Here is a 26,007-nt window from a genome sequence, read left to right as displayed (position 1 = left end):
TCCTGCCCACGTTTTTATGCAAAGGAAACAGAGTGGCAGAGAACATAAATCCACAGGGAATCCACAAACACCCTTGGAAACCAAGTCTGTCATCAGAAAGACAAAATTAGCCATCTAAACCTAGGGCTAAGTTAGAGCCCAGGCCCTCCTGGTTTGGCAAGCAGTACCAATGACCCCAAAAGGCTCACTGATGTACAAAATGACACCATTTGTTATGGGTGTAACCAGGACTGAATGAACGTTTCATGGCCTTTGCTAACACAAGTCAGCTCAAGGCTGCGTTTCAGAGTACTAACGTGAAACCTAGTACGCTAACGAAACCTGAAATCTGACTGATCTCACCAAGTCACGTGCTTTCTTGGCAAACTCCTTTTTCTTTCCCTTTCCTTCTCTCTTTCTTTAAAAACAAATCTACTGTAGAAATACAAAGGTGCCGCTTGCTTACTTGGGGGGGGGGAGTGTCACAAGAAGTAGCTTTCCAGTGAGCAACCTTCCACAGCTGTAGTGAACAAGACTCAGGAGGCATGTCAGCCGAAAGCAGCGGAGAAACACACACATTGTCATCTCTGAAACTGGCCAGCAATGGCCAGTGGGGATGCCAGGGGGACCTGGGCCATGGCTAAAGAAATATCGCTCTCTGGGCTGTCTCCACATGTAAGACCTTAGGTCTGACACGCTCCACCATGTCGGAAGACGGAAAGTTTCTAAAGTTCATGTTCATCATGCTAAACAGAATCTAAGAGTTGTGATTATCACTGGTACTAGTCCAGACTCAGGTTAGGTGGCTTACAGCTGAGGTCTCCACTGAGCCCACCTCCCGGTGCAAAGAGTCTTTATTAGTCTCACTGCTACTACAATTCCCACTGCATAAATGAGCCCCAAATGTAAAAGTGACTTTCACAGCCAGTCAGGGCTGAGTCTAGTATAGAAACTAGTCTGGTAGCCCTTAAGTTTATTTTCTTAAAAAACCAAGCAGGAATAACCAAAAATAAGCCCACGGTAGCCTGAGTAGTCTCTGTACCTTTCAATGGGCCCCAGTTTAACTTTTCAGGTGTAAACATCTGGCTGCAGATGAAGGGGCTGGAGGCCAAGGTTAGCAGCACCGAGCTTCCCCTCATCAACGTCTTGCCAGAGGCGCTCAATACTGAACGAATGAATCACCTAAGCTAGGCAGTTTGGTGCCGTGCAAAAAACTCGGAGCAAAACTGTGTGACGCGGCCCGAAAAGGAATGAGGCATGGACGCATTTGCTGCCCGGACTGTTTACAGCATGTTCAGTGATAGCTCAGAGCTATACAGGGTTTGACAGGGAGATAAAGGAGAAAGGCTGTCGTCGATGCCTCCAGGAGGCATGTCAACTGTCCTTGGGAAGCCACAGTACTTTGCAAAAACGCCTCCTGGATGCTGTGGAATATCTTTCAAAAGAGGACAAATAGGCAAACTATTTTAAATTGGGAGGTGGGGGAAAGATGAGTGGGATGGTAATGAGTGAGGATTCGGAACATAAGACAGGCAGATGAACCTTAGGTTTTGTTTTGAATCGAAATTTGAAAGCGTAAGAACATTCTCACTGGCGTGGACAACGCACGCTGCATTTTCAGTGCACCTGAAAAACCTGGGGTGTACTTCTCAGCAGTGGAGGGACCTCACAGCCCACCCGCCAAGTGGATTCCGAGTCTTTGGAGGTTAAGTGGATGAAGAAGAAAACATGAACATTCTCCATCTTCTTATCTAACCATCTTTGGCTTATTTGAGATACATGTATTGACCACATACTGTATGCTAGCTGTAGGAGAGATAGATGGAAATGCAACACAGCATGTGCTTTCAAAGCCTGACCACCCAGGGGAGTACAGTGTCTTGCCAGATCTGTCTCACAGAATGTGACATTGAGAAAGCAGGACCTGTATGTGGCAGAAGAAAAGAGGCGATCCAGAGAAGAGGACTTGGAACTAATAACGTGTAAGTTGGTGTTCTGGCAATGCCCCGGCGGTTGGCTGAAGAAGCTTATCTCAAGAGGAGGAGTGATTTAACTGCCGAATCAGATCTGTTCATGCACGTTTACCAGCTCTGACCAGGAGCCAAGGATTTAGCAGTGATCTTGTCAGAACCAATGAGTAAGTAGGTTAGGAGAGCCGGTGAGGGGGGAAACATGGAGCCAGCAGCTGAGAGCTTTTGTGACCATGCGAACATAAGAACACATGGAAAGCCCGAAGGCTGCTGAAATTCTAAATAGGAGACATGAAATAACCCAACTCTCGAGGGCTAGCATCTCTCGTGACGTCTAGCACCTGTTCACACCTCTGGTATGAGCCATCTTCTTGGGGAGAACAGGAAGGAATGGAAAGCAGCTGCCCAGAAGCGAGAAGCGTGCTGCTTGGGGAAGCTGCTTCCATACTGCAGACTTGCAGGACTGTTACGGGATACCGCTCCTGAGCAGGCGTGTTCAGTCAGGATCCAGGTCTCTAGGAGGGATGGGGAAACCTAAGGAGTCCATCTCAGAAAACGCTTCAAGAAGCAAATGAAATTTCAATCTGAGTTCTCACACGGATTTTCAAAGCTGTGCCAAAGCTGTGCCCATGTTCTCCGGCAGAGGCACCGTAGTTTTCTGCACATTAACCTAGAGCATTTCACAGGACTTTCGGTGGCCCTATTAATTCCTCCAGTTCAACTTTTGGAGGTATTAACTTTATTCTTGATCTGGAAACCATATGTGTACAAATTTCCCGAGCTTCTTGCAGTGTGCATTTCCGTCTTATGGTGACTCTGGGAGGAGCCACTTGTGATCCAGCAGTGTTGGTAACATGTAGCCAGGTTGGGGTACTTCCACTGGCCCAGTTCTTGCTCTGTGGGTAACTATGGGAATTCTCGGGAGGCCTCCAGAAGACGTGAATCTAGCCCTTTGTCTCAGTAACTCTATACCTGTTATTGATGCAGAGGATGAATAGAGCACACCAATCACACGTTGTTCTGTTTTTAAGCGATTGTACTCAGCTCTGGGAGAGGGAGAGCGAGCCTTTCTCCCCTTGAAAGTTACTGAGAGCCAGCTATTATATTGTAGTATGAATGAAGCTTCCAAACTTTGAGGACATGTAGTCCTAGGTACTGAGGGTGAGCAAACTCTGTGTGTGTGTGTGTGTGTGTGTGTGTGTGTGTGTGTGTGTGTGTGTACATGCCCACTCTAGTTGGAGCTGGGATGCCAAAACATATCTTTCTTCACATCCAGAACTGCCTGTCAGAGAAGCAAGCTAGCTGGCAAACAGAAAACTCCCGTGTCATGCTTACTGTTTTCATGGCAGATTGGCACACTCCCGTATCCTAGGGCGGATTGCGTGCCACAGCTTTAAGTAGGCATTCCACCGATGTTAACTAAAAGATTGAGTCAGTGAATCTTTCCAGGAAAAGCATGACAAAGCTCTCTGTCTGGGAAGGAAGGAGGGAAGGAAAGAAGGAAAGGAAGATGGGAGGGAGGAAGGAAGGAAGGAAGGAAGGAGGGAGGGAGGGAGGGAGGGAGGGAGGGAGGGAGGGAGGGAGGGAGGGAGGGAGGGAAGAAGAAAATCCAACTGCATAAATTGGCAGAAGGAAACAAAACATCTCTTAGGTCGATCTCTCTCTCTCTCTCTCTCTCTCTCTCTCTCTCTCTCTCTCTCTCTCTCTCTCTCTCTCTCTCCTGATCTAATACTGCTCAAGGAAGCAGTTCCAAGCAGACCTTGGAACATTAATCCCTTCTCCTCCTCCCAAAGGAACCTCTGTCAACTGCTGTGCAGTATAGAATGCCTTCGAAAGTGGAAGCGGAGACGTTCGCAGCACAATAAAAGAACTCTTGGGAATCTCCAAAAACTACAGTGGCTGGTTCTTAGGGGTGCAAATGTTGAACACAGTGGTCCTGGCATTCAGGTCACAGTTGGGTGGAGGAGGTGAAGGCTACCTACTTACAATGCAAAGGTAGAAGAGGATTCCTGGAGCAAGTGGCTGGCCAGGTAAGACCTGAGAGTGAGTCAGGATATCAGGTGAGGAAGCAGAGAAAAGAGTCCAGGTAGACACATTGGCAGGAGTGGTAGGGAGTGGCTGGCTGGAATGAGAACTGAGATGGAACACAGACAGGACCCACACCAAACGGGTTAAGAAGTTTGGACTTCATTCCAAAAGCAATGTGGGAATAAACTCAGAGCTGAGCTTTGGAAAGATTGTCCTGGCTTCATGTAACAGAGAAAAGTGTACAGGAAAAGAGCGAGACCCTGGAGAGAGGGATTGGGAGAAAAAACCAGGGAGACCAGAAGGAAGCTCACTGCGGAGGATCGGGATTGACATGGTGCTTTCTCAAGGTGAAGGAGGGGGCCATAGACAGAAGTCAACAGTAAAGGAGGTAGACTTAGCCAGCATGGCCGATCGGGGAGCAACCCAAGGATGGACCACTTCCTAGCTTAACCTTAGTTTCTGTATTATCTATGACTTCTTTTAAACAGACTTTTCAATTCTTTTTTTTTCCTTTCAAAATCTAAAATAGATGACTTCTTCCCCAGGTTTATGTTCTTTTTCACATACCCCACATGAGAGAGAGAGAGAGAGAGAGAGAGAGAGAGAGAGAGAGAGAGAGAGAGAGCAATACTGGGCATGGTGACTCATGCCTTTAATCTAGGCACTTAGGAGGCAGAGGCAGACATACCTCTGTGAGTTCAAGGCCAGCCTGGTCTACATAGTGAGTTCCAGATCAACCAGAGCTATAAAGTAAGACTGTTTAATAAAATAAATTAAAAAGAAAAGAAAGAAATGAAAAGAAAAGGAAATGGAGGGCTATTTTATTCTTCTTTTTCATTTTTTGGACAGGGTTTTACAATGTAGGTCATGCTGGCCTCACTCACTATGTAGACCAGGCTGGCCCTGAACTCAAGATTTCATTGTGTGTGAGGCCTAGAGATTGAGATTTTTGAAACTGGACTGGCCAATGATAATAAAGGGCTCTTGGTAAATTGTAAAGAATGATATGGTTATTATAATTTCATTTAGGGAAAAAGGAAACTTCCTTAAAAAAAAAAAAAGCCATCCTTCCGTTTTAGAGGCAGATAAATGATTCCAGCAAAAGGCAATCTTTCTATCAGGTTCTGGCAGTACTGTCCCACATTCAGGAGAGAAGGCTTCTGCCTCCACCCCAGACTCGATGTGTATGCACTTACCCATGTATTTATTCTTGTTCCTCCACAGGCCTATAGTGAAGACACCATTGGCTTTCCAACTATAAAATAGACAGACATCTCCAAGCTCAGCTTTCACATTCGCTCAGCAATATAGTCCTCAAGGTAGACTACTGATGATGCTTCTTAAACTTAGAGCCAAAAATCTAAACACATTAAAGTTATCTGTGGAGGAACAGTCTAAAGCTCATTATCCTGTGAAAACTAATACCAAGATCTCCAATTGCTGAGGCAGATTTCACTCAAGTGTTGAGAAAAGGAAATGAGTTGTCGGGATATTAGAGTAACTTTCAAAGTCTCTACAAACCAAAGTTTGAATAGTTCACTCTGCTTCTTCCACCCCAGCACTAAAAACAAAATAAGTGATTCCATTACTACTCATTACTGAGAAGGCGGAGGGCGCTTTTGGTCTATCCTGTTGGGACTGGCATATTTTCCAGGTGCACTGATCTGGACTTTTCTTTGGGGCATTTTCTCAAAGTGGATTATTTCTTGTCCTTTTAGCATAGTTGGGGGGTTGTTTTTAGAATGAATTTGTTGAAATGAAGCTCCCGAAGAAGATAGAAATACTTAAAAAACAAAAAACAAACAAACAAAAAAAAAAAAAACGAAGCAGGTAACAAATTACAGAAAGGCCGCAGCCCTGCTCTTTATGCCTCTTTTTTATCCTAAGTGCCTCTGTCACACAGTGTTTGGGTTATCGGCATATGGTCTGACACACCTGGCTTTATGTTATGCTGAGGATAGAACCCATGGCTCTGTGCATGCTAAACAAGTGCCGTGCTACCACTGAACTACTTTCCCAGCCCCCAGGAGACAGAGGAGTGCTATGGAACAATCTTTTTGTGCACTATGAATATGTATTACTCTCATTGGTTAATAACGAGCTGATTTGCCGGTAGCTAGGCAGGATTTTGGGGGCAGAGGAATGCTGAGAGGAAGAAAGGTGGAGTCAGAAGAGGCACCATGAGATGCAGAGCAAGCAGGATGGGAAGTATGTAGATGAGGTAAATGAGCCTTGGAGCTGAATAGATGAATAGAAATGGGTTAATACTAAGTTATAAGAGCTAGTTAAAAAAAAGAAAAAGAGCTTAAGCTATTGGCTGAACATTTATAATTAATATTAAGTCTCTGTGTGGTTATTTGGGGAGTGGCTGGCAGGACAGAAAAGTCCACCTACTATGAAGCTTAAGGAACTTAATGTGTAAGTATGCAGAAGAACAAAACATGATTCCCTGCATCTTTCTATGTGATCAGTCCTCAAAGAAGTGAACCCATACAAACCAAGTAGTTAGCTTAATGCCAGTGGGTGCTTTCTCCAAATGAGACAATTAAAAGGCCACACATGGCATTCTAACTCCAATGCTGTAGGAAAGTACTGATGATTCAAATAACAGGGATCCATAGCCCTTTCCAAATCAAGGTTGGGATGAAAAAAAAAAAAAAAAAACTAGAAACAAAAAAGCCATGGAGTTATTGTGATAAAATGAGATGAAAGAGCTGCTATAGATGATAATAATTGTGGCAACTGCTGCCCTTTCTCAAAAACTGATTCTAGTTATAAAATTGTTGTAGAATATTATTTTAAGATGTATTACTTCTGTTTATGCTACATTTGTTTAACTCTGTGAAGCTGTGTTACTTTGCCTGTCTAAAACACCTGATGGTCTAATAAAGAGCTGAATGGCCAATAGTGAGGCAGGAGAGAGGATAGGCAGGACTGGCAGGCAGAGAGAATATATAGAAGGAGGAATCTGGGAGGGAAGAGAAGTAACCAAAGAAGGAGGAGGACTCCAGGGGCCAGCTACCCAGCTACACAGCAAGCCACAGAGTAAGAGTAAGATTTACAGAAGAGAATAGGAAAAGCCCCTAGGCTAAAGATAGATGGGATCATTTAAGTTAAGGAAAGCTGGCTAGCAACAAGCCAAGCTAAGGCTGAACATTTATAATTAAGAATAAGCCTCTGTGTGTGATTTATTTGGGAGCTGGGTGGCAGGCCCCACAAAAGAGCAAAACCAAGCAACAATATAGAATAAAAAAGATCTCTGAAGTCTGGATTCTTATTAAAGAAACATCCTTCAGCTGAATATAAATCTCCCTTTTTCTAGAGCTAACAAATCATCATTACTGGAAGGGTCACTGGCTTTTTTGGGGGGGGGGAACGACAGGGTTTTTCTGTGTAGCTTTGTGTCTTTCCTGGAACTCACTTGGTGGTATCCCAGGCTGGCCTCGAACTCCCAGAGATCCACCTGGCTCTGCCTCCCGAGTGCTGGGATTAAAGGCGTGCGCCATCACTGCCGAGCAAATTTATTTTATTTTAAAGAGGGTTTCATGTCACCCAAGCTGGCCTTGAACTCCTGATCCTCTTGCCTCCTCCAAGTACTAGGATTATAGGCATGGCCACCACACCAGGCTCTGTCCTATGTTTACAGTGGGTAGAAAGGCAGAAATCACTTGCCAAGGAAGATTTTACTCTCACTGATGCTTTTGTTCTTTGGGCCTCCTTCTTTCGTTTGGCCAATGTTTGGAGTGATTTTTGAATGCCAGAGGAAATACTCCCCCTTAGCGAACAGTCCATTTGAAATTGAGTATATCTTGATGGGATGTCAAAAGTGAAAACATTTGTTTGGAAGGATCAAGGATGCTTTGTTCCAGTGAAATTCATGGCAGCTAATGTTGCCCTTTGTAAATAGAAAATAGGCAATTTATTTCATTTAACTTATCTTAATACGTTTCATTGTGAATGGTATGGGGCTGAAAATGGGAACTGGCCAACAATGTGTGTTTGCTGAGAACTTGCAGGACCCAGAGGGTATTCCAAGAGGAAAACGATCAAATTTGACTCATTGGAAATGAGAGAGAGACAGAGAACACATTTCCAATAGAGTAATTAAAGAAAAACAAATGAAACCACATTTCACAATAGATAGTGTCCCCTAGCCCCTGTATTTTATTAGAACAGATATATAAAGGGTGCTTGACTAATGTCATGAGGGCCTTAGAATGGAGATCATTTCAACTGGAAACAAGCTATGGACACTACTGTGTGCTAAGGCTCTTGGTAGCTCAGAATCAAGAATTCTAACACAGTTCATGGCATTAATCCCTTTGTACTCCAATAGCACAATTAACGTGGGTGAATATAATGTGCTTTAAAATTCTCGCCAGTGCCGGGCGGTGGTGGCGCACGCCTTTAATCCCAGCACTCGGGAGGCAGAGGCAGGCGGATCTCTGTGAGTTCGAGGCCAGCCTGGTCTCCAAAGCGAGTTCCAGGAAAGGCGCAAAGCTACACAGAGAAACCCTGTCTCGAAAAAAAAAAAAAAAAAAAAAAAAAAAAAAAATTCTCGCCAGTACCTCTGCTCCCCTCACACCAACCACACTCCGTCTTCCACGGAGGCAGGGTTCAAAGTATTTCGTTTTCTCAGAAACAGCCCTTTCAATATTACTTTTAGGCACTGTCGAAACAGAAAAATTCCGAAGACTTAGGGGTAATGTGGGATTTCCTCCCGTATAAACCGCATTATGAAACTGTCAAGTATTTCCCCCTTCTTACTAGGAGGATGAGGCATCCTCACGACCCTTTGCATAGGCTTGCAGAGCGCCCGGCCGTGGGTGCAAGCTGCCGGGCCAGGCTGGACTGCAAAGTTCAAAGCATTGCCACTTCCCTGCCATCATGTAGCTGGTGCCTGGAGAGGAAACTGGTGCCGAGCCACCGAAAGCAAAGCCCGAGGAGGAAGAACAAAGCCCATCCACATACCAGAGTGTGGTTTTTGTTCAACCGCTGCAAGCGGACAGTGTGAAACAATGTCTAACATTCAGACTTCTGAGAAGCTTGGGATGGTTTGTTTACTCTTTTTTTTTTTTTGAGGGTTTGTATTTTATTATGCCCCCGTGTAGATTTCAACACAGAAAAGATAATCTGCAGAAGCAAAATAAACAGTGGAAACCAGTTGTTAGTGGAGAACAGACATCCCTTGTCATCAAGGACAGCACGCAAGGTACAGCCGGGGTGCCCTTGGTCTGACTAATCACCCATTTTGTTTCCGACAATCACACCAGACGAGTGTTTAAGGGTGACAATGTGGCTCTCCTTGGCACCAATTTTGGGAGACCCGAGCACCTTTCATTTCCCTTACTGGCATAGCTCTGGTTCCTTAAAGATCACTTAGTAGCTCCCATTTTGATTGTACTAGGGATCCTTCTGGGAGTGTTTTCTCGAATGAACATAATGGAATGACCTGTAATCTACACATGCATTACAGCCAGGCTTCCACGTCTATGGATGTCATACCTGTGGAGTCAACCAACCACACACGGAAAATATTTGGGGAGCACTTTCATTTGTCCTGAGCATGAACATGTGCAAACTTTTTTAAAAAAAAAAAAATCTCTGGGCCTTAACAGTGCTTAGATAGAAAGTCCATCACGGGTATTATAAGTAACCTATAAGGGGAAGGGATTATGTAGGTTACACACAAACGCTACACCATCTTACGATAGACTGGAGCACACACACAGTTTGAAATTTAAGGGGGACCCTGTTACCAGCTAAAGTGAATACTGTCTTTGTAAGGCAGGGTAGAAAAATAGAAAAGTTGGTAAGGCATGAGAAGGGAGGGCGCCTCACTTTAGAGTCTGGTTGAAGGCTCTTAGTAGCTCAGAATCAAGAATTCTAACACAGTTCATGGCATATGCTTAAGGCCTTTCTCCCTTTCAGCTATTAACCTACACATTTCTAGTAATCATATAAGAAACACCACACACACACACACACACACACACACACACACACACACACACACAGACACACATATAGAAAGACATGTCATCTGGGTGTGGTGGCCCATGCCTTTAATCCTAAGACTTAGGAGGCAGAGACAGGTGGATCTCTTGAGTTCGAGGCCAGCCTGGTCTACAGAGTGACTTCCAGGACAGCTATAGTTACACAGAGAAACCCTGACTTGAAAAACGACAAAAATGGGGTTGGAGAGACGGCTCAGGGGTTATGAGCACTGGCTGCTCTTCCAGAAGTCCTGAGTTCAATTCCAAGTACCCACAAGGTGGCTCACAACCATCTATAATGAGATCTGGTGCCCTCTTCTGGTATCCCTGAAGATAGGTCCCTCGTATACATTAAATAAATAAATATTAAAAAGAAAGAAAAACAACAATAACAAAAAGACATGTCCCTAACCCTTCGTGCAATCCTAGTGGCTCCTGGTTTTACCTTATCAGTTTATTATCACATTCAAGGCATCTCTAGAGCCACCCTATTATCCTACTCATGAGAAAAAAAGAGAAACTGAACTGGAGAAATTTCTCAGTGGTTAAGAGCACTTGTTCTTGCAGAGGACCTGGGTTTGGTTTCCAGCACCCACACCATGGGTCGCAACTATCCATAACTCCAGTTTCAGGGGATCTGACACCCTCTTCTCGATTCTGGGGTCACCAGGCATGTACATGGTGTCCCTACAGCCAATCAAAATGCAGAGTTGTGGAGCGCAGTCCCCATGGACACATCTGCAAAGCAACTCTCAAACCAAAGGCTAGGGATCATTTTGTAAGAGGGGGTGGAAAAATTGTCAGAGCCAGAAGGTCAGGGAGTGTGCTGTGAGACGCTGTCTGCTGGTAACGTCAGAAGCTGCACTGTAAATTCTCACCAACAGGACTGCCCAAACATGACCTGGTCAAGGCCAACAACCAAAAACATGTTAAAGTGGATAGGAGAAAGCCTACAGAAGGCCTCAACCCTACACAAAGAACTGCAGGCAACTCCGGAATGCTGACAGCAGGAAAAACAGTCTTCCCTCAGGGAAGAGCACACCAATTGGTGATCTAATGCCAATGGTCAATCCTGAAAACATATAAACAATATTATGCAGACTGAGCAGGTTGTATTTACGTATTTAGGAATATACATGTATATACATACATGTATGTAACAAACAATGAAAAAAGAGGTCACGAGCCGGGCCGTGGTGGCGCATGCCTTTAATCCCAGCACTCGGGAGGCAGAGCCAGGTGGATCTCTGTGAGTTCGAGGCCAGCCTGGGCTACCAAGAGAGTTCCAGGAAAGGCGTAAAGCTACACAGAGAAACCCTGTCTCGAAAAACCAAAAAAAAAAAAAAAGTAAAAAGAGGTCACGAATTTGAAAGAGCAAGGAGGAGTGTATGAGAGGGTTTGGAGGGAGGAAAGGGAGAAATGATGCAATTATGCTTTTACCCCAAAAATAAAATATATAATTAAAAAAGGAGGAAGGCACCTGATGGTGACATCTGGCCTCCACAGGCGCACATGCACACAGGCACACAGGTGCTCACGCATGAGCACACACATGTGTATTTGCACCCATACCTGGACACACACAATTTTAGGGGTCATCCTTCTAAGATGCACTGCATAGATTTGGGTTTGAAGTTTTATTTATGCTTTCAAAAGAGAAAGATACTAGAAGAACACTAGTAGAGGATTCTTTCTGGAAGACACTTAAAATGGAGACCTACAGAAGACAAGTGGCGTACTTTCTGAATTGAAAACAACAGGCTTTGAGTTGCAACTCATCAGAAACAGAATTATAAAGAATATTAATCCAATCTACTTTCAAAGACCCAAACAGAACTTGTAGCAGCAGCAGCAGCAGCAGCAGCATTCTGTAAGTTGAGCTGTACCAGGGGACGAGATAGCCTGTAAAATCCACTTCATACCAATGAGATCTGTGTCAACATTCTGGTCTTAGTATCCACATTCCTCAGTGGGAACTCCTGCAAAACCCAGTAGGTTTTACACTGAAGTTTGTGCCTTTCCCTACACTTTCTCTGACCCCCAACCACCACCTTCCGCTGAAGAATGTCTTAACTAGGCGACAGCTAGCTGACCACTGGCCCCAACATTTCTTATTCTGGATAACTCAAGTATTTGAATGATTTATCTCAGAAAGTATAACCAGACAGGGGGAAAGCTATCTAACTCAAAGTAGCAACTGATGAGCTTTGAAAGCTTTTTCAAAAAACTGAAAACTAAACAAGACCCAGAAACAGCAGTAACAAAATTAACTGAAGTAGGTTAAATTGATAGACTAGTACTAAACACTTAGAATGCTTGTGGGGTTTTGCTCAGCCACAAAAAAATAAAATAAAATAAAATTGCCAAGTATGATGGTGTACGCCTTTACTCCCAGGACTTGGGAGGCAGAAGCAGGCTAATGTGTCTGAGTATTGAGGCCAGCCTTATCCACATAGTGACTTCCAGGCCAGCTGGGACTACATAGTGAGACCGTGTCATTAAGAAAGAAAGAAAGGAAAGGAAAAAGGGGGGGAAAAGAAATGAAGAAGAATTAAATTATATTGTTTGTTGGAAAGCAGATGTAACTGGATGAAGATCGTTATATTGAGTGAAACAAGCCAGACTCAGAAAGACAAACACCATTTCCCCACTTCTTTGTGGATCCTAGATTATCTACAGCTACATAACACACACACACATCTGCATACATAGTAACTGCTATGTAATCTAGTGTATTTGTTTTTGTTTTTGTTTTTGTTTTCAAGACAGGGTTTTTCTGTGCAGTCCTGGTTGTCCTGAAACTTGCTCTGTAGACCAGGCTGGCCTTGAAGTCACAGAGATCTGCCTGCCCCTGCCTCCTGAGTGCTGGGATTAAAGGTGTGGGCCACCACCGTGTATTTGATTTTTTTTTAAAGTACAATTTTAACATAGAAATAAATGATTAGAGTTCAAAAATAGGAGGACAATATGACTAAAAATGGATAATAAATCTAAACAGACATCCCTCCAGTGAAGATCTAAAAAGGCCCACACAGATGTGCGTATGTATATATATGACATGGGGGTAAAGCAAGACTGTGGGGATCAATGCAAATAGCTAGCAGGGAGTAAGGGAAGGGTGGGGAGGTATGGTCAGAGAATGCAATGTATTTGTATGAAAATGTGTTTATGAAACCCATCACCATGTACAATAAATATATGTCAATGAAATTTTTATTTAAATTATATCAGCCTTACTTTTTTTTAATTAAAATATAATTACACCATTTCCTCCCTCTAACCCCTCCCATGTGCTTCCTTGTTTTCTATCAAATTTATGGCCTCTTTTTCTTTACTTGTTTTACACACACCATGCACACACACACACACACACACACACACACACACACATGCGCAAATATTTCTAGATAAATAAACACAAACTGCTCAGTCTGTATCATGTTACTTGTAGATGTATGATTTCAGGGTTGACTTGGCAATAAATAACCAGTTAGGGGGCTTTTCCCTAGGGAAGGTTGTTTTTCCTTCTCTCAGCATTCCTTAGTTGCCCACAGTTGTCTGGGGTTGGGGCTTTTAAGTTTTAATTGTATAAAGTCATGTAACACAATTATCCACCTCAGCCTTCTTAAAGCACAAAGCTCAGTAGAGGTAAATGCATTCAAACTGCTGCGTTATGTGCATCATTTTCTAATTAACTTCATTTTTATTAACTGTAGCTACAGAAGTTAATGCATACTATAATCGATTCTCTTGCATAAAAATATGCAATTGACAAATTCAGCATCTATACTTCAAAGGAGTTCAGCCAAGTGTACATGTACCAAGACTGCTGTGCTACAGGTGTCTAGGTTTTAGCTAAAACACAAGACACATGAAAGCAACAGTCTCCCTGTGCATCGTTAGAGGAACAGAATGTAGTTTAAACCACATATCGCCATATTAGACAAAGGCATCAGTAGTTACTTTTCTAAAGGAAGGGATACGTTTTATTTCAAAAGCGCTTATTAGTTTAGAACTACCAGCTTTTGCTAGTGTTTTCTTCTTTGCATTATGTTTTGTATTCAGTATTTATGAGTGTTTACATACAGCACTAACTAAAGGACCCTTCTCGAGAATAATCACGATCATCTTATGACAAATTATGCACATAGCAACTGCTGTCATTATTTTGTGTACGGAGGGTTTTTTAAAGTATAATTTTAGTGTAGAAAGAGCAACTGAAATTCAGTACTAAACAGAAAGTATCTGAAGAGCCATCCCTCCAAGTTAATGGACAATAGCACATGAAAAGATATTCAATATCACCATCTGAAAACTCCAAATTAAAACACAAGAAGGTAGTGTTTTGTACTGGCTTTGACAAAAATATATGTCAACAAAATGACAGTTTCTAACAAGTATTGGCAAGAAAGTGGCAAATACAGAACTTTCCTACTGCTGGTGGATAAAATAGTGCAGCCATTAAAAAAAAATTCACTGAATTTTTTAAAGGCAAAAGAAAACTACTATAAAGTCTAGTAATTCTATTTGTACATACCCAAAAGAAATGATAAGATATGCCTATAAATGTTAGTAGCATCTTTCTTTATAATAGTTAAAAGCAAAACAACACAAAACGAAAATGAGGATGATTCAAATGTCCACTGATGAATTGAAAAATAAAGGTGGAAAAAAGTCAATGGAATATCAATCAGCTATAAAAAGGAACAAAATATTGATGTGTGAAAAAAAATCACAAATTAACCTTGAAAACATGTTACCGTGAAAGAATGAGTCACAAAGGGACATGTACTGCAGAGTGCTCTTTTTCCATGAGATGTCTAGAATGTTATGTGATACGTAGATGTGTGAAGAATGAACACTGACTGCGTGTCTAGCACTGAGGCGAATGGAGGGATTTGGAGATGATGGCTAAATAATATGGTTTCTTTCTGAAGTGATGAAAATTCTTCTAAAATTGATTGTGATTATGACTATGCAAGCTTGTGAATATGGTAAAGGCCATTGTATTGTAGACTTTCACTTGTATGTATAAATAAACTGTATGCATGTGAATCATTCTCAACAAGCCTATTAAAGTCTGTGCAATCAAAATAAATCTAAGTCTACCAATAACAAGCAATGATTTTTAGAGAACTCATAGAAATGAAGTAATCTGTTTTTCAACTGTGAAGTTAGTTTCTGTCATTTAATGAATAGGGCCAGGCCACAGAGGTGACAACTCTGGCCACAAAGTATGTTCTAATAATAGAAGGTATGACATACCTTGATGCAATCATATCTGTTTCAGAAGTTCTCACTGGATGGACACAGCACTTCCCAAGACACTGATCTCATTTGCTGAAGTTAGATGTTTGTTTAATGGTAAATTATATAGTGACTGCAAGACATGCTCCTACAGAACACCTGTGGGCTATAAGTTACATGCAAATGCTTTCTGGTAAAATAAAATAATGATGCCCTGTGCCCATTTCAGGAGAAAAATAATGGATTCAAGGTAATAGATCAAATTGTCTCAAGCTTAAAGAGTTTTTTTTTTTCACCATAAGATTTTCTTCATCCCTTCTATCCTATTTTTTTTGAATAATAACAGAAAGGGACTTGACAGATCCAAAGCAATGCACATAAATGATGTTGGAAAATTTGAAATTGACAATATATTTAGATTTAATAGCTTTACATTCATGGAAATACAGCTTTGTTACTATACCTCATAGGAGTTACATGTTCCTATGGTAAATAGTTCTTCATATAGAACTTAATACATAAACATTTTTAATTGTTTTCACAACAATGTTATGAAATTTTATTTTGCTTATATATTACTACATTAAATTCTGGCTTCTGGGGGTCCAAGTCAAAGGAATGAATATGATGAATATGATAAGTCAAGTATTTGGTCCCAAGACATGGCTCAAATTCTAGTCTCAAGTGAAAAGAAGCCAAGTTATGAATATAATATAGAAGTGGCTGATGCTTTCATTTTTCATAAATACTCAGTGTGTGGTGTAGGATTGCTGCCACTAAGGATTTATTTTTTATCCTGATCCCTATATTTCAATTTTGGAAATTTCTGCAATCTAGTTTGAGAAAGTTAGCTTTAAGATAATGACAGACCAGCTCTTAGCACACCCTTAAAACAAAGTGTTCAAGCTAGGCAGTGGTGACGCACGCCTTTAATCCCAGCACTTGGGAGGCAGAGATAGGAGGATCTCTGTGAGTTCGAGGCCAGCCTGGGCTACAGAGTGAGATCCAGGACAGGCTTCAAAGCTACAAGCAAGTGAGAACAACTTCATGCACGGTCTGAAGGCTAAGCTGGATCTTGGAGGAGCCCAATAGTCTCAGTAGGGCTGTGGAAGAAGTCATGCCAAGAGACAAAACACACGAGGAGGAAGGATGGAGTGCTGAGGGCTAGCACATTGAAAGAGGAAACTCTCAGGGAAGCTGCGGGCCACAAAGCTGGCACAGCGGCTCATGAGGTCTGTCAAAGGTCTTGTTTGCCTTGCCAAGAACTAACTCTTTCTTTAGGCAATGCGAAGGATAGATGAGGCAAAGACACAGCACTCTCCCGAGGCCTCTGTGAGGAGACAGATGGTGTTGTAGTAACCATGAAAAAGAAACAAACCCATGCCTTTAGGAACTAGGAACTCTGCTGGGAGCAGAGGTAGGGGAAAGCCAGGATGGCTTCCTGGAAGAGGGAGCAGCTGAACTAATAAGAGTTGTTTGTCACTAAACGGCAACACTGGGGACCCTAGCACTAGAAACCAGAGGATAATTATAGAGAAATTGTAACATGGTAATTCTCAATCCCGAGTCCACAGTAGAACCACCTTGAGAACTGTTAAGAAAACATCCATCTCCAGGCCCCATTTTAAACAAGTTAATTGAAGAACTCTTATGGGAAGAGAGATTTGGGGCCCAAGTGCTACCTCCAAATGGTCTGATGAATCTGAATGGGACAGTAATTCTTCTCAGATTGCGAGCTCTGGACATCAGGAGGGCCTAAAGCAGTTCTGATAGTTACTTTAAATCAACAACTTGGTTTAACCTAGAGTCATCTGGTAAGAGAGCCCCCATCAAGGACTGTGTACAACGGGTTGACTTGTGGACATGCATATGGGGACTTGTCTTGATTGCCACAAATGATAGAGGAAGACCTGCCCTAAATGTGGGTGGTCCCTTGGCGGCTGCCCAGATAAAAGGACACAGAAGAAGAGTCATTTGCTTTTTGCTTGCTTGGCCTTCACCCTTGTGGTCCAGTCCATCCACTCCATTCCTGACACTTCTGATTCCTTTGCTAGTATCAGAATCAGCTTCCTCATGCTTTCAAATGGACTGAAGACCACTGGTTCTCCGGGAATGTTCCAGATTGGGACTACTGAAACACCCAAATTTATGCACTGACCAACTGCTGGGTTCTTGGCCTCTCAAGTATGAGATAGCCATTGTTGGACTACTTGGACCCTGTTGTAAAAGCCAACCTAATAAACCTGTTTTAATACATCTTCACTCTAGCGGTGTTTCTGCTAGAGAATCCACACTGACACAATGATGTCTCATTTTAGGATCATCCTGCCCCCTTTAGCCACCTGCTGTACTCAAGCACAGACCTCTATGACAGGATTCATCCTGATCTTACTGTTACGGTATCAAGAGCACAAGGTCTTCTAATCTTCCCAAGGCACCCAGAGACCTGTGTGGACTGCGGGTCTTGAGGAGACCACCACATAGATAACGAAGGTGAGAAACATCTGGTTTTTCTTAGAGGCAAACGGGAGGCTTTCACATTTTCGACAATGTTTTCTAAACCCGAAACGACCTGAATCACCGGCTGACTTGAAGTTACTGAAATTCACAGATGAGAATTTCTAAATAACACAGCATCCCACCCTGAACCTTGAGCCTGTGACCTCGAGGTTTCCAAATGAAGAATTGTTCCACTTTCAGCATAAAAATCTTTCCACAACATCCATTTCTGTGGGACTGACTGTTCTGTTGTAGCTGGGCCACATCACTGTCCCACCCTGTCACCCGGGGCAGGGTCAGTCCTGGGTACATGCCTGGGTGTGGGAGGTGGTCGGGATGGTGGATGACTTGGGGAGCAGGCCCACTAGAAGCACAGGGACACCTTTCGGGGGTTCAGATACCCAAGAGACACCAAGTGAGCACTGACCTCTCTACTCTCCACATGGCACAATTAGGGCCAACAGGTAGCACTTGAAGAAAGTGAGCCACAGCTGGCAGCCAGGTGTAGCTGGACAGCACCTTCTGAAGTGCTGGGGGGGTGGGGAGTGCCTCTCTGAGCAAGACAATACAACATTGCCTCTACTTCCTTTTTAGCTCAAGGGCTCCCATCTCCTACCTCCCCTATGAAAGGGACAGTTTCCGTCACTGAAACCCCATCAGGCACACACCCCTCTCCCTGACTTTCTGCGAGGCCACATTTCCCATGGTGACTTTTGCTGGGACTCCAAACTCCTGTTTTTCAGGACTCACAGGGCCCCACCTCCAGCTCACATTGCATTTAATAGTGAATGACTCAGGTAACCAACCAAACAAGACCTTTTCCCTGCTCAGAATTATTTGCTCATGTGGAAATCTGAATGCTGGTGAGGAAAGAGAGAGAGAGATGGTAGCACTATGGTTCTTCCACAATGTCCCCTACTAGGGTTATTCTGTCACTGTTACCCTCCATACCCCAACTGTGGATTAATCTCCACAAACCAGACTAATAACTCTTGGATGACAGGGACCTTGTCTTCTTCATTTAAGAATCCTTAGGCCCTGGTAATATAATAGTTGGCATATATGAAGCTTCAGTAACTGCTTATTGAGTGAAGTAGTCATATCGGAAAAATAACCATTTCTGTGACAACCAGATTTCAATGACTTTGTCTATACCTTACCTCTACCCAAGCTCACGGGCATAAACATTGCTCTTATTTCCTTTATACCTGATGTAAAAAGTCAGGAGGTTGACTTGCCCTTTGGACGGGCTTCTCTCACTATATCCTAGGACTTCCTTTTTCAGGTAGGCATTGCTCAGCCTTTTTCCCCACATTTGTGAACAGTAGATGACATAGGAACAGCCCACAGGCTTCAAATGAGGCACCTTGATGGCCGACTCCTTCCAGGTCTCTGTAAGTTGGGTTTGGATGTTAAGGTAGATGCTGAGTTTGCCCAAAGCTCAATGACCTAAAGCTCTGCTCCTAGAAGTGGTGTTCAGTTCCCAGTGAAATCAAGGGTGCGCTACATGGACTGAGTCTTTCAGGAAAGACTGGGAAGTTACATAACCAACGATAATATTTAAAATTACGCAGCTGTGATCAAGGAAATGGAATCTCACGCTGCAGGGCAGAAACCAATCGCCCCCAGTGGTGAGGGAGGAATTCTCTTTGGCTCCATGCTGTTTCTGGATTAACTTTACGGGCTCTTTAATTTACTTTAATAGGAAAGTGGTCACTGCAAGGATCGTAGACAAAGGAGGCTTGTGGAAGCAGCAGACTTAATGACAAGCCCCCCCACTCAAGTTCTCTGTCCTTACTGTTGAGTTTTCATGTGTGCAAGGAGAGGACAGCTCTTGCCGTTCTTACTGTCAACAGCTACCAGGAGTTCTCATCCAGGGGCCAGACTGAACCCTCCCACACATTACAGGCAAGTAGGTATTTTGTTTTCCTGTGCTGCAGCCTACAGCACACATTCCATCATGTTACTGAAAATGAGAGCTGCCTTTTATTCTAACTCACAGACATGAGTATCCTGCCTCGAGTTCTTGTCCGTCTGTGCCCAGAGTATTCAAATTGGCCTTAGATGCACATTAGACGCTTGGCAACTAACAGTTCAAAATATTAAATTTCCCTCAGCTGACCCCTGCTCTCCTTTTTGCAAGCACTTAGCTTATGTTTCGAAAGCCCCAGAACGACGATGAGTGGTCGAGCTCACGCTCTGGTTTTGATCACTTGTGTCAAATGACAAAACGTTAGTTTGCTTTGGTTGTGACTTTTATTTTCCTGAAGCCGAAGTGCCCCACTCTGAGGTCCATTTACTGATTTCATTTTCTCTGTGTCCTCAGTCAGAAGAATCCTCTGCTGGCGATTCGAGCCTGTCGGCTTCAAATGTTGTCAGCTCTCCCCTCCCACAGGATTCATTCACTGGTGTATGTATTTGAAAGGAAAATGTCTAAGTAATATTGGGTCACAAGAGAGCCTGTCATGTGGAGAGGAAATTACAGGCAAGTAGGTATTTTGTTTTCCTGGTTCTTTAATTTTTTTTCTTTTTTTGTTTTGGGTACAAAAAGAACCCTTAGTTTTACAAGGGCAAATGAGTTCCAAGGATCTCCTGTTCCTGGAAATGTCTGGGCAGAAGCTGGACAGTCATTTGGAAAAGAAACTGTAGGCATGGGTGAACAACACCAGTACTTCCCAACCAGGGGTAAATATAGGGTTCTGGAGGAAGAGAGACTTTCCTCATTTGTATGAAATCACATAGAAAGTGAGCAATTACCTTTCTGCTCTTCGGGTTAGAGGAAAGAGAAAGCCCCCAGGGCTAAGGTATACTTAACATCTTGTAGACATTTGCTAATTATTTCTCTTTTCCTTCTTAAAATATGATAGTGAGGGTCTTGGGCCCTCAGAGTCTATGTCAGGCAGTGGTGTCACTTCAGAGTGTGGTAACACAATAATTCATTACCTCCATCCCAAGGCAACGGACAGGAGATTTCCATTGCTAGCAGTGATTTGAAGATGTGTAAAAACCATGTAAACTTGAAGAAATGTTTATGGGGAAATGCAGATGACATCTATGCTGGTAAACTCTGGAGTAGTTGACATCAAGTGGGAGATGCCACAGCGGTAGAAAATCTGGTTTGGAATCAAGTTCTCAAAAGTGAGCCAGCCCAGCAGTGGTGGCGCACGCCTTTAATCCCAGCACTCAGGAGGCAGAGGCAGGTGGATCTCTGTGAGTTCGAGGCCAACCTGGTCTGCAGAGTGAGTTCCAGGACAGCCACAGCTGTTACATAAAGAAACCCTATCTCAGAAAAAATAAAATAAAATAAAATAAAATATAAAGCAAGAGGAAGGTGAGGGTGGATATGATCTAAATACGTTGTATACATACATAAAATTACCAAAAAGTTAAAAACAAAAACAAAAAACCCCACCAAAACCAAACTGCCTTTCTTTTGGGGCACACAGAGAAGCAGTGAACCTGGAACAGGAATTTGCTCATGTGTGTTGTGACTATGAGGTGAGGAATTTGGGGAGCCTCTCTCTTCCTACCCAATGCACATCTACTTGGGGTCTTTGCCTTTGTATTCAGGTGCCTCCGATGCCTAGCCTGGTGTCTGACACAGACTACAGAATGAATGAATGGAAGTCCCAAGATGAATTTCATCTATGTTGTGACCTAACCTCCACTATGCCCCCAACATAGGCTTCAAACTGCTGTTTTTCCTAATTGTGCCTAACGTTCCCTCTGTCACCTCTTTCACTTACAATTTGCTCCACTTCCAAGAGACTGTCTGCCAACCAATTTTCCCTTCCTTCCAAAAAACTGGGATTGACGGTAAAGCTTTCCTGTGTGGTGAGTGATTGCAGGAAAATGCACACTTAGAATGAAAACACAAGAAAGCACCAATTCTTGAAAAAAAATTCAGCTATGTTCACTCAGTATAACCAGACATGGCATCTAATTATTATCCTGTGCATTAAATCAGGCCGAGCCAGCCAAACCAACTCATATTTCTGGCATGAAATAGCCAGTTTGGCTGCTCATCCTGACCAAAGCAATAGAGATTGGTGCCAAATCCTTGTTTTATTGTGTGATATGTTGGCACAGGCATATTCTTCTTGTTCAAGAAAAGAAAAGTAAAAAAAAAAAAGGTACTTGAGTACAAATGTAGCCATTGGGCTTTCCTCCCAGCTTCTCCCTGGAGCTTCTGGAATGCTAATACAGACCAGGGATGTTTGGGAAGACTGGATTTCAACTCAGGACAAGAATGTGGCTTATGAAGAGTTAATGCCTCAGCTCACAAACACTAGTGTTTCAAATACGAAAATCTGTTGTAGATCTCTTTAGGTTAGTCTGGGAACATAGCTTAGTGGTAGCTAGAGTGCTAGGTAAACTAGCTTTGTTTACTGGCACCACAATAAACACACACACACAAACAAATACAAATGTAAGAAACAAAATAAAATGTGACTTTGGTGGCTCTAACTGTTATGGTGTATTCTCTAGACTCTTCCAAAACTAAATGCAATAATGACTTTTAATCAACTTCATTTCCATCTGCACAGACCCCCCAAGGTTTTTGAACGGAAGAACACGAAGACCATGCAGCATTTTCTCACAGGAAAGTCTCTTGTATGGCAGTGTGAGCTCTGATTTCTTACTATGATGCTCATGTTCGATACAGACAGAACAGCAATGATACAATATGACCATATTCAGAAGACGTAGAGGAGAACCTTCCCATTTGCTGCTCCTTTAACAGCCAAGAACGTGGTGTTTAGCAGCTTATTCCCCACGGAGTAAGCTCTGTTTAGTTTAGGATTACCCTCACGTGAGTCGGGTAACACCAGCAAAAGCCTGATGGAGGTTTGGAAATAGTGGGGCATTTCTCAGGCAGTAGCCCTGATACGCAAACAAGGTTTTGATATTAGTAGGGTTGACTGAATCAGTTGATGTACTTGGCTTGGCCACATTGTCCTGTTTTGTGAACTGTACCAAAACTGAAGGCTTTGAGAAGGTCCCCTAAAACTTTGTAGAATTAAATTCTCTTCAAAACATGGTCATATTTTGCTCGAGTGGACACAGAGCAGCAACCGGCTGGAGCCGATTAATTATTATCTTATAATATCCTATATTTTTCAGGTCTCAGCAGCCTGCTCGCCCGACTTGTGTCCACATTATTCTGCAATGCAGTCACTCTCTATTTAATCGTCTCTCTTAGCCCTGCTCTCTCTCCTGGTGAAGAAAATATTTCTCTGTATCCATGACTATCAAAGTAGGAAAACAAAAGTAGCCTGAAAGGGCATCTTCATAGGTACACGTCACCCACTTGATGACTTCGAGCTTTGGAGATTGCTTTTTCATTCTTGAATAATGGAGCCTCACTTTGTTGCCTCCCAGGGCAACATCCTTCCCCAGGAACGGCTCCCAGCAAAGCCCAGGGGACCCTCAGGGGGTCTGTGTAATTTGCAAACATTTCCTCCCTACATTCCCACTTTTAGAATGTTTTGTATCTAAAGCCACCAAGGGACGTCTCATTGAATCAATCATTCATTTTAATTGATTGCAAGTATCTAGATTACTGTGTAGCTCAGGGATTACTCCTTGGAAAAGAACTCTGTAAAAACATCTTTGACTGAACTCTGCTGCAGGCCCCTTTCCTTGACCCAGTCCTGGGTAAGAGATAAAACTCTTAATGATCCCATGTGATAGCACTCTCAACTTGCACGTAGGTTATGAGTTCATTTTAATATTGACTCCTTTCAACTTGCCGTTCTGTTTTTTTTTAAACAGTCATATTATAAGGGCTGCTAATTTCCCCAATGTTTGACCAAATTTTTCTTTTGAAGCGCTGAAAGGGATTAGATCAGAGTAATTTTTTTTTGTTGTTGAAAAATTATTCAACCAAAGCTCTTGTTCCTTTAATAAAGTTGATTATTAAGTATTTAAAACACCAGGGAATTCCACTTCACGGGAGAGGGCGACTGTTTCTAGGGGAAGCAATGTTTTTTCTAACTGTGTTGTAAGAGTTTCTGTGTCTCAAAAAAAAAAAAAAAAAAAAAAGCACAATTGTGAGAAAGCGGAAACATGGGTTCCACTCTAGAAGAGACAGTAGAAAGGAATCCAGACACATCAGTGTGTCCAGGGAACAGCATCTTCTCAGCCTAGAAAGTCAGCTGCTAGGGACGACGCAGAGGGATTCACTGTTTCACTCAATAAAATATTGGAGGTGGGCTCCGACCTCTAAGTCATTTCTACAAAGATTTCTTTTTTTGAGAAAAATGGTTAGTCCATGAACATGTGCCCCAGGCCAACATTTAATACAGCTTCTGTGATAACAACTGTAGCTGCCATCATTACCCCTAGTCTGCAACTGACCGGTCCAGTTTCATAAACAGGGCCCCTAAAGGTGACAAGACTAGTTTGTGGGCCGTTTATCCTCCGCTCTGAGCTTGGGTACATGCAACGACTTGTTTGAGGCCCCGGACAAGTGGTAGCCAGCACAGATCTGTAAGACACCGAGGAGTGATCGGACATAGTTTCTGTGCATGTAATGGCCAGCCCTCTAAGGCACGCAGTAGTCAGAATGCTGCCCCGTGACCTCTGAGTTGCTCTACGAAGTTCTTGTTACACAGAAAGCTTGAACGAGTCTAACTGTCTTTGAACACTCTTGGGAGGCCGGGAGAGAGGCAGCTCACACTGAGGTAAACTGGCCTGCCCAAGAAGGACAGGGACCACAGGTAGAAAAAGAAGCCAGGGTCAGTAAGTAGTACCTGAGGTCTGGAGCTTTAGCTACAAACCCAGACACCATCCTGCTGGGGCAGTGTTTACGGAAGCTCTTTCTCCAAGTCAGAGATGTGCTGTGGGGAAAGAGAAGAGTGGGCGGGAAGGAATGTACAGTAACATTTTTTTCTCTCTGCACCTTCTTGCCCCATCTACGTTTGGTGTTGAGCACACGGCTAAATGACTTCAACCTGAGCCCGTGCAGACGGAAGCTGCAATCTCACGGTCACAGTAGAGAGACCCTATCCTGTGAAGCTTCCACCGCTTGAAAATCCAAGTGTCCCTGGACAGGGTAGCCCACGGGAGGCGCCTCCCACCCCCTCCCCATTCTCCCAACCAGCATAAAAGGCAATGGGGGTGGGCGGGGGAAACCGGAGAAGGAAATGACATCATGCGGGTACACCAGGAAGAGACAAGTGTTGGTGGCGGCAGAGTTGGCGGGTGTGTGGTGGGCATTACCTCTTGATGAGGCTTCCAGGAAGGTTCCCGCTCATGTCCTGGTGGCTCTGAGAACAAGCATTCTTGCATCAATAGCTAATAGGCTGTCCAACCAGATGTTATCTGGGTGGGATAAGAGGGCGAGAAAACAGGACCTGTTGTACGCTGTTGTCAACTACATCACTGTGGTCAGAGAAGGCGGGTTGTGTGGTGTTTAGCAGGGTACCTCGTTCATGGGGAGGCAGACCAGACTACGTGGCTGTTTAAATCCATTTCCTCTTGTGATTGGTAAAAATACGAGAGTCATAATCATTCATGCATTACTAAAGCCCTCCTTCCCATCATTTCGAAGGGATTTGTTTTTTTTTTATTTATTTTTCTAGAATAGAGCATGCATTCAGCAGAAACCTAAAGCGTTGACTTTTCTAAGCATTCCTTTGCAGTAAGCACACTTAAAAAACAAACAAACAAAAAACCCCCACACAGCAAAAACTGTCCGTGACGAGTGAGTACCTGTGACGAGGCTGGAGATGATGAGGGGTAAGACCAACATCTGCAACATCCGCATCAGAAGCTCCCCGGGAAATGAGAAGTATTTGACTTCCCTGTAGCTCATTTTATATGGTCGGAGGGCAAAGCCAAGGATTGTACCTGAAGGCGGGGGGAGAAAAAGACAGAGAAAGGAAAATTGAGTTTTCAAACTAAGGCAACAATCTCTAAAAATGAGCAACTATCTGGCTGGTGTTTACTCAAGTCTGACATGAGTCATTTACTTTAGGTAGCAAATATTTATACAGTGTTGGGAGCGAGGGATGGATCTGTCTTAGCAGTCATTACGTGGAAGTCCTTTAAGTGGCACTCACAGGAAAAGCGATTCTGAGCTGAGCAAATGAAAACTGCTTTTTGTCTAACTCAAAGGCAGTGGAACCCGTTTTGACACAGACCCCGTTTGGACAAGCCTCGGTGTCGGAATGAAGACTAGAGTATAGTTAGGAGACCAATCACACAGTCCCCAGCAAGGTGATATGGAAAGGAAAGGCCTCCAGAGAAAGCTGCTGAGGAACAGATGGTACAGCTGCGAGTAC

The 26,007-nt window shown here is 43.3% G+C and overlaps 1 protein-coding gene across 1 annotated transcript in view; it reads right to left on the bottom strand.

Moving 5' to 3' along the window:
- Slc1a3 (solute carrier family 1 member 3) overlaps window positions 1-26,007 on the bottom strand; it is an 80,268-nt gene that overhangs the window by 32,546 nt on the left and 21,715 nt on the right. The window contains exon 3 of the mRNA XM_042261452.2: window positions 25,436-25,573. Coding sequence (XP_042117386.1) covers window positions 25,436-25,573 — 138 coding nt within the window. The remainder of the gene's footprint in view (window positions 1-25,435; window positions 25,574-26,007) is intronic.

This window comes from Peromyscus maniculatus, chromosome 15 (assembly GCF_049852395.1).
Source record: "Peromyscus maniculatus bairdii isolate BWxNUB_F1_BW_parent chromosome 15, HU_Pman_BW_mat_3.1, whole genome shotgun sequence".
NCBI lineage: Eukaryota > Metazoa > Chordata > Mammalia > Rodentia > Cricetidae > Peromyscus > Peromyscus maniculatus.
The sequence above is the reverse complement of the archived record's forward strand: the minus strand, read 5'-3'. Positions and strand labels throughout refer to the sequence as shown.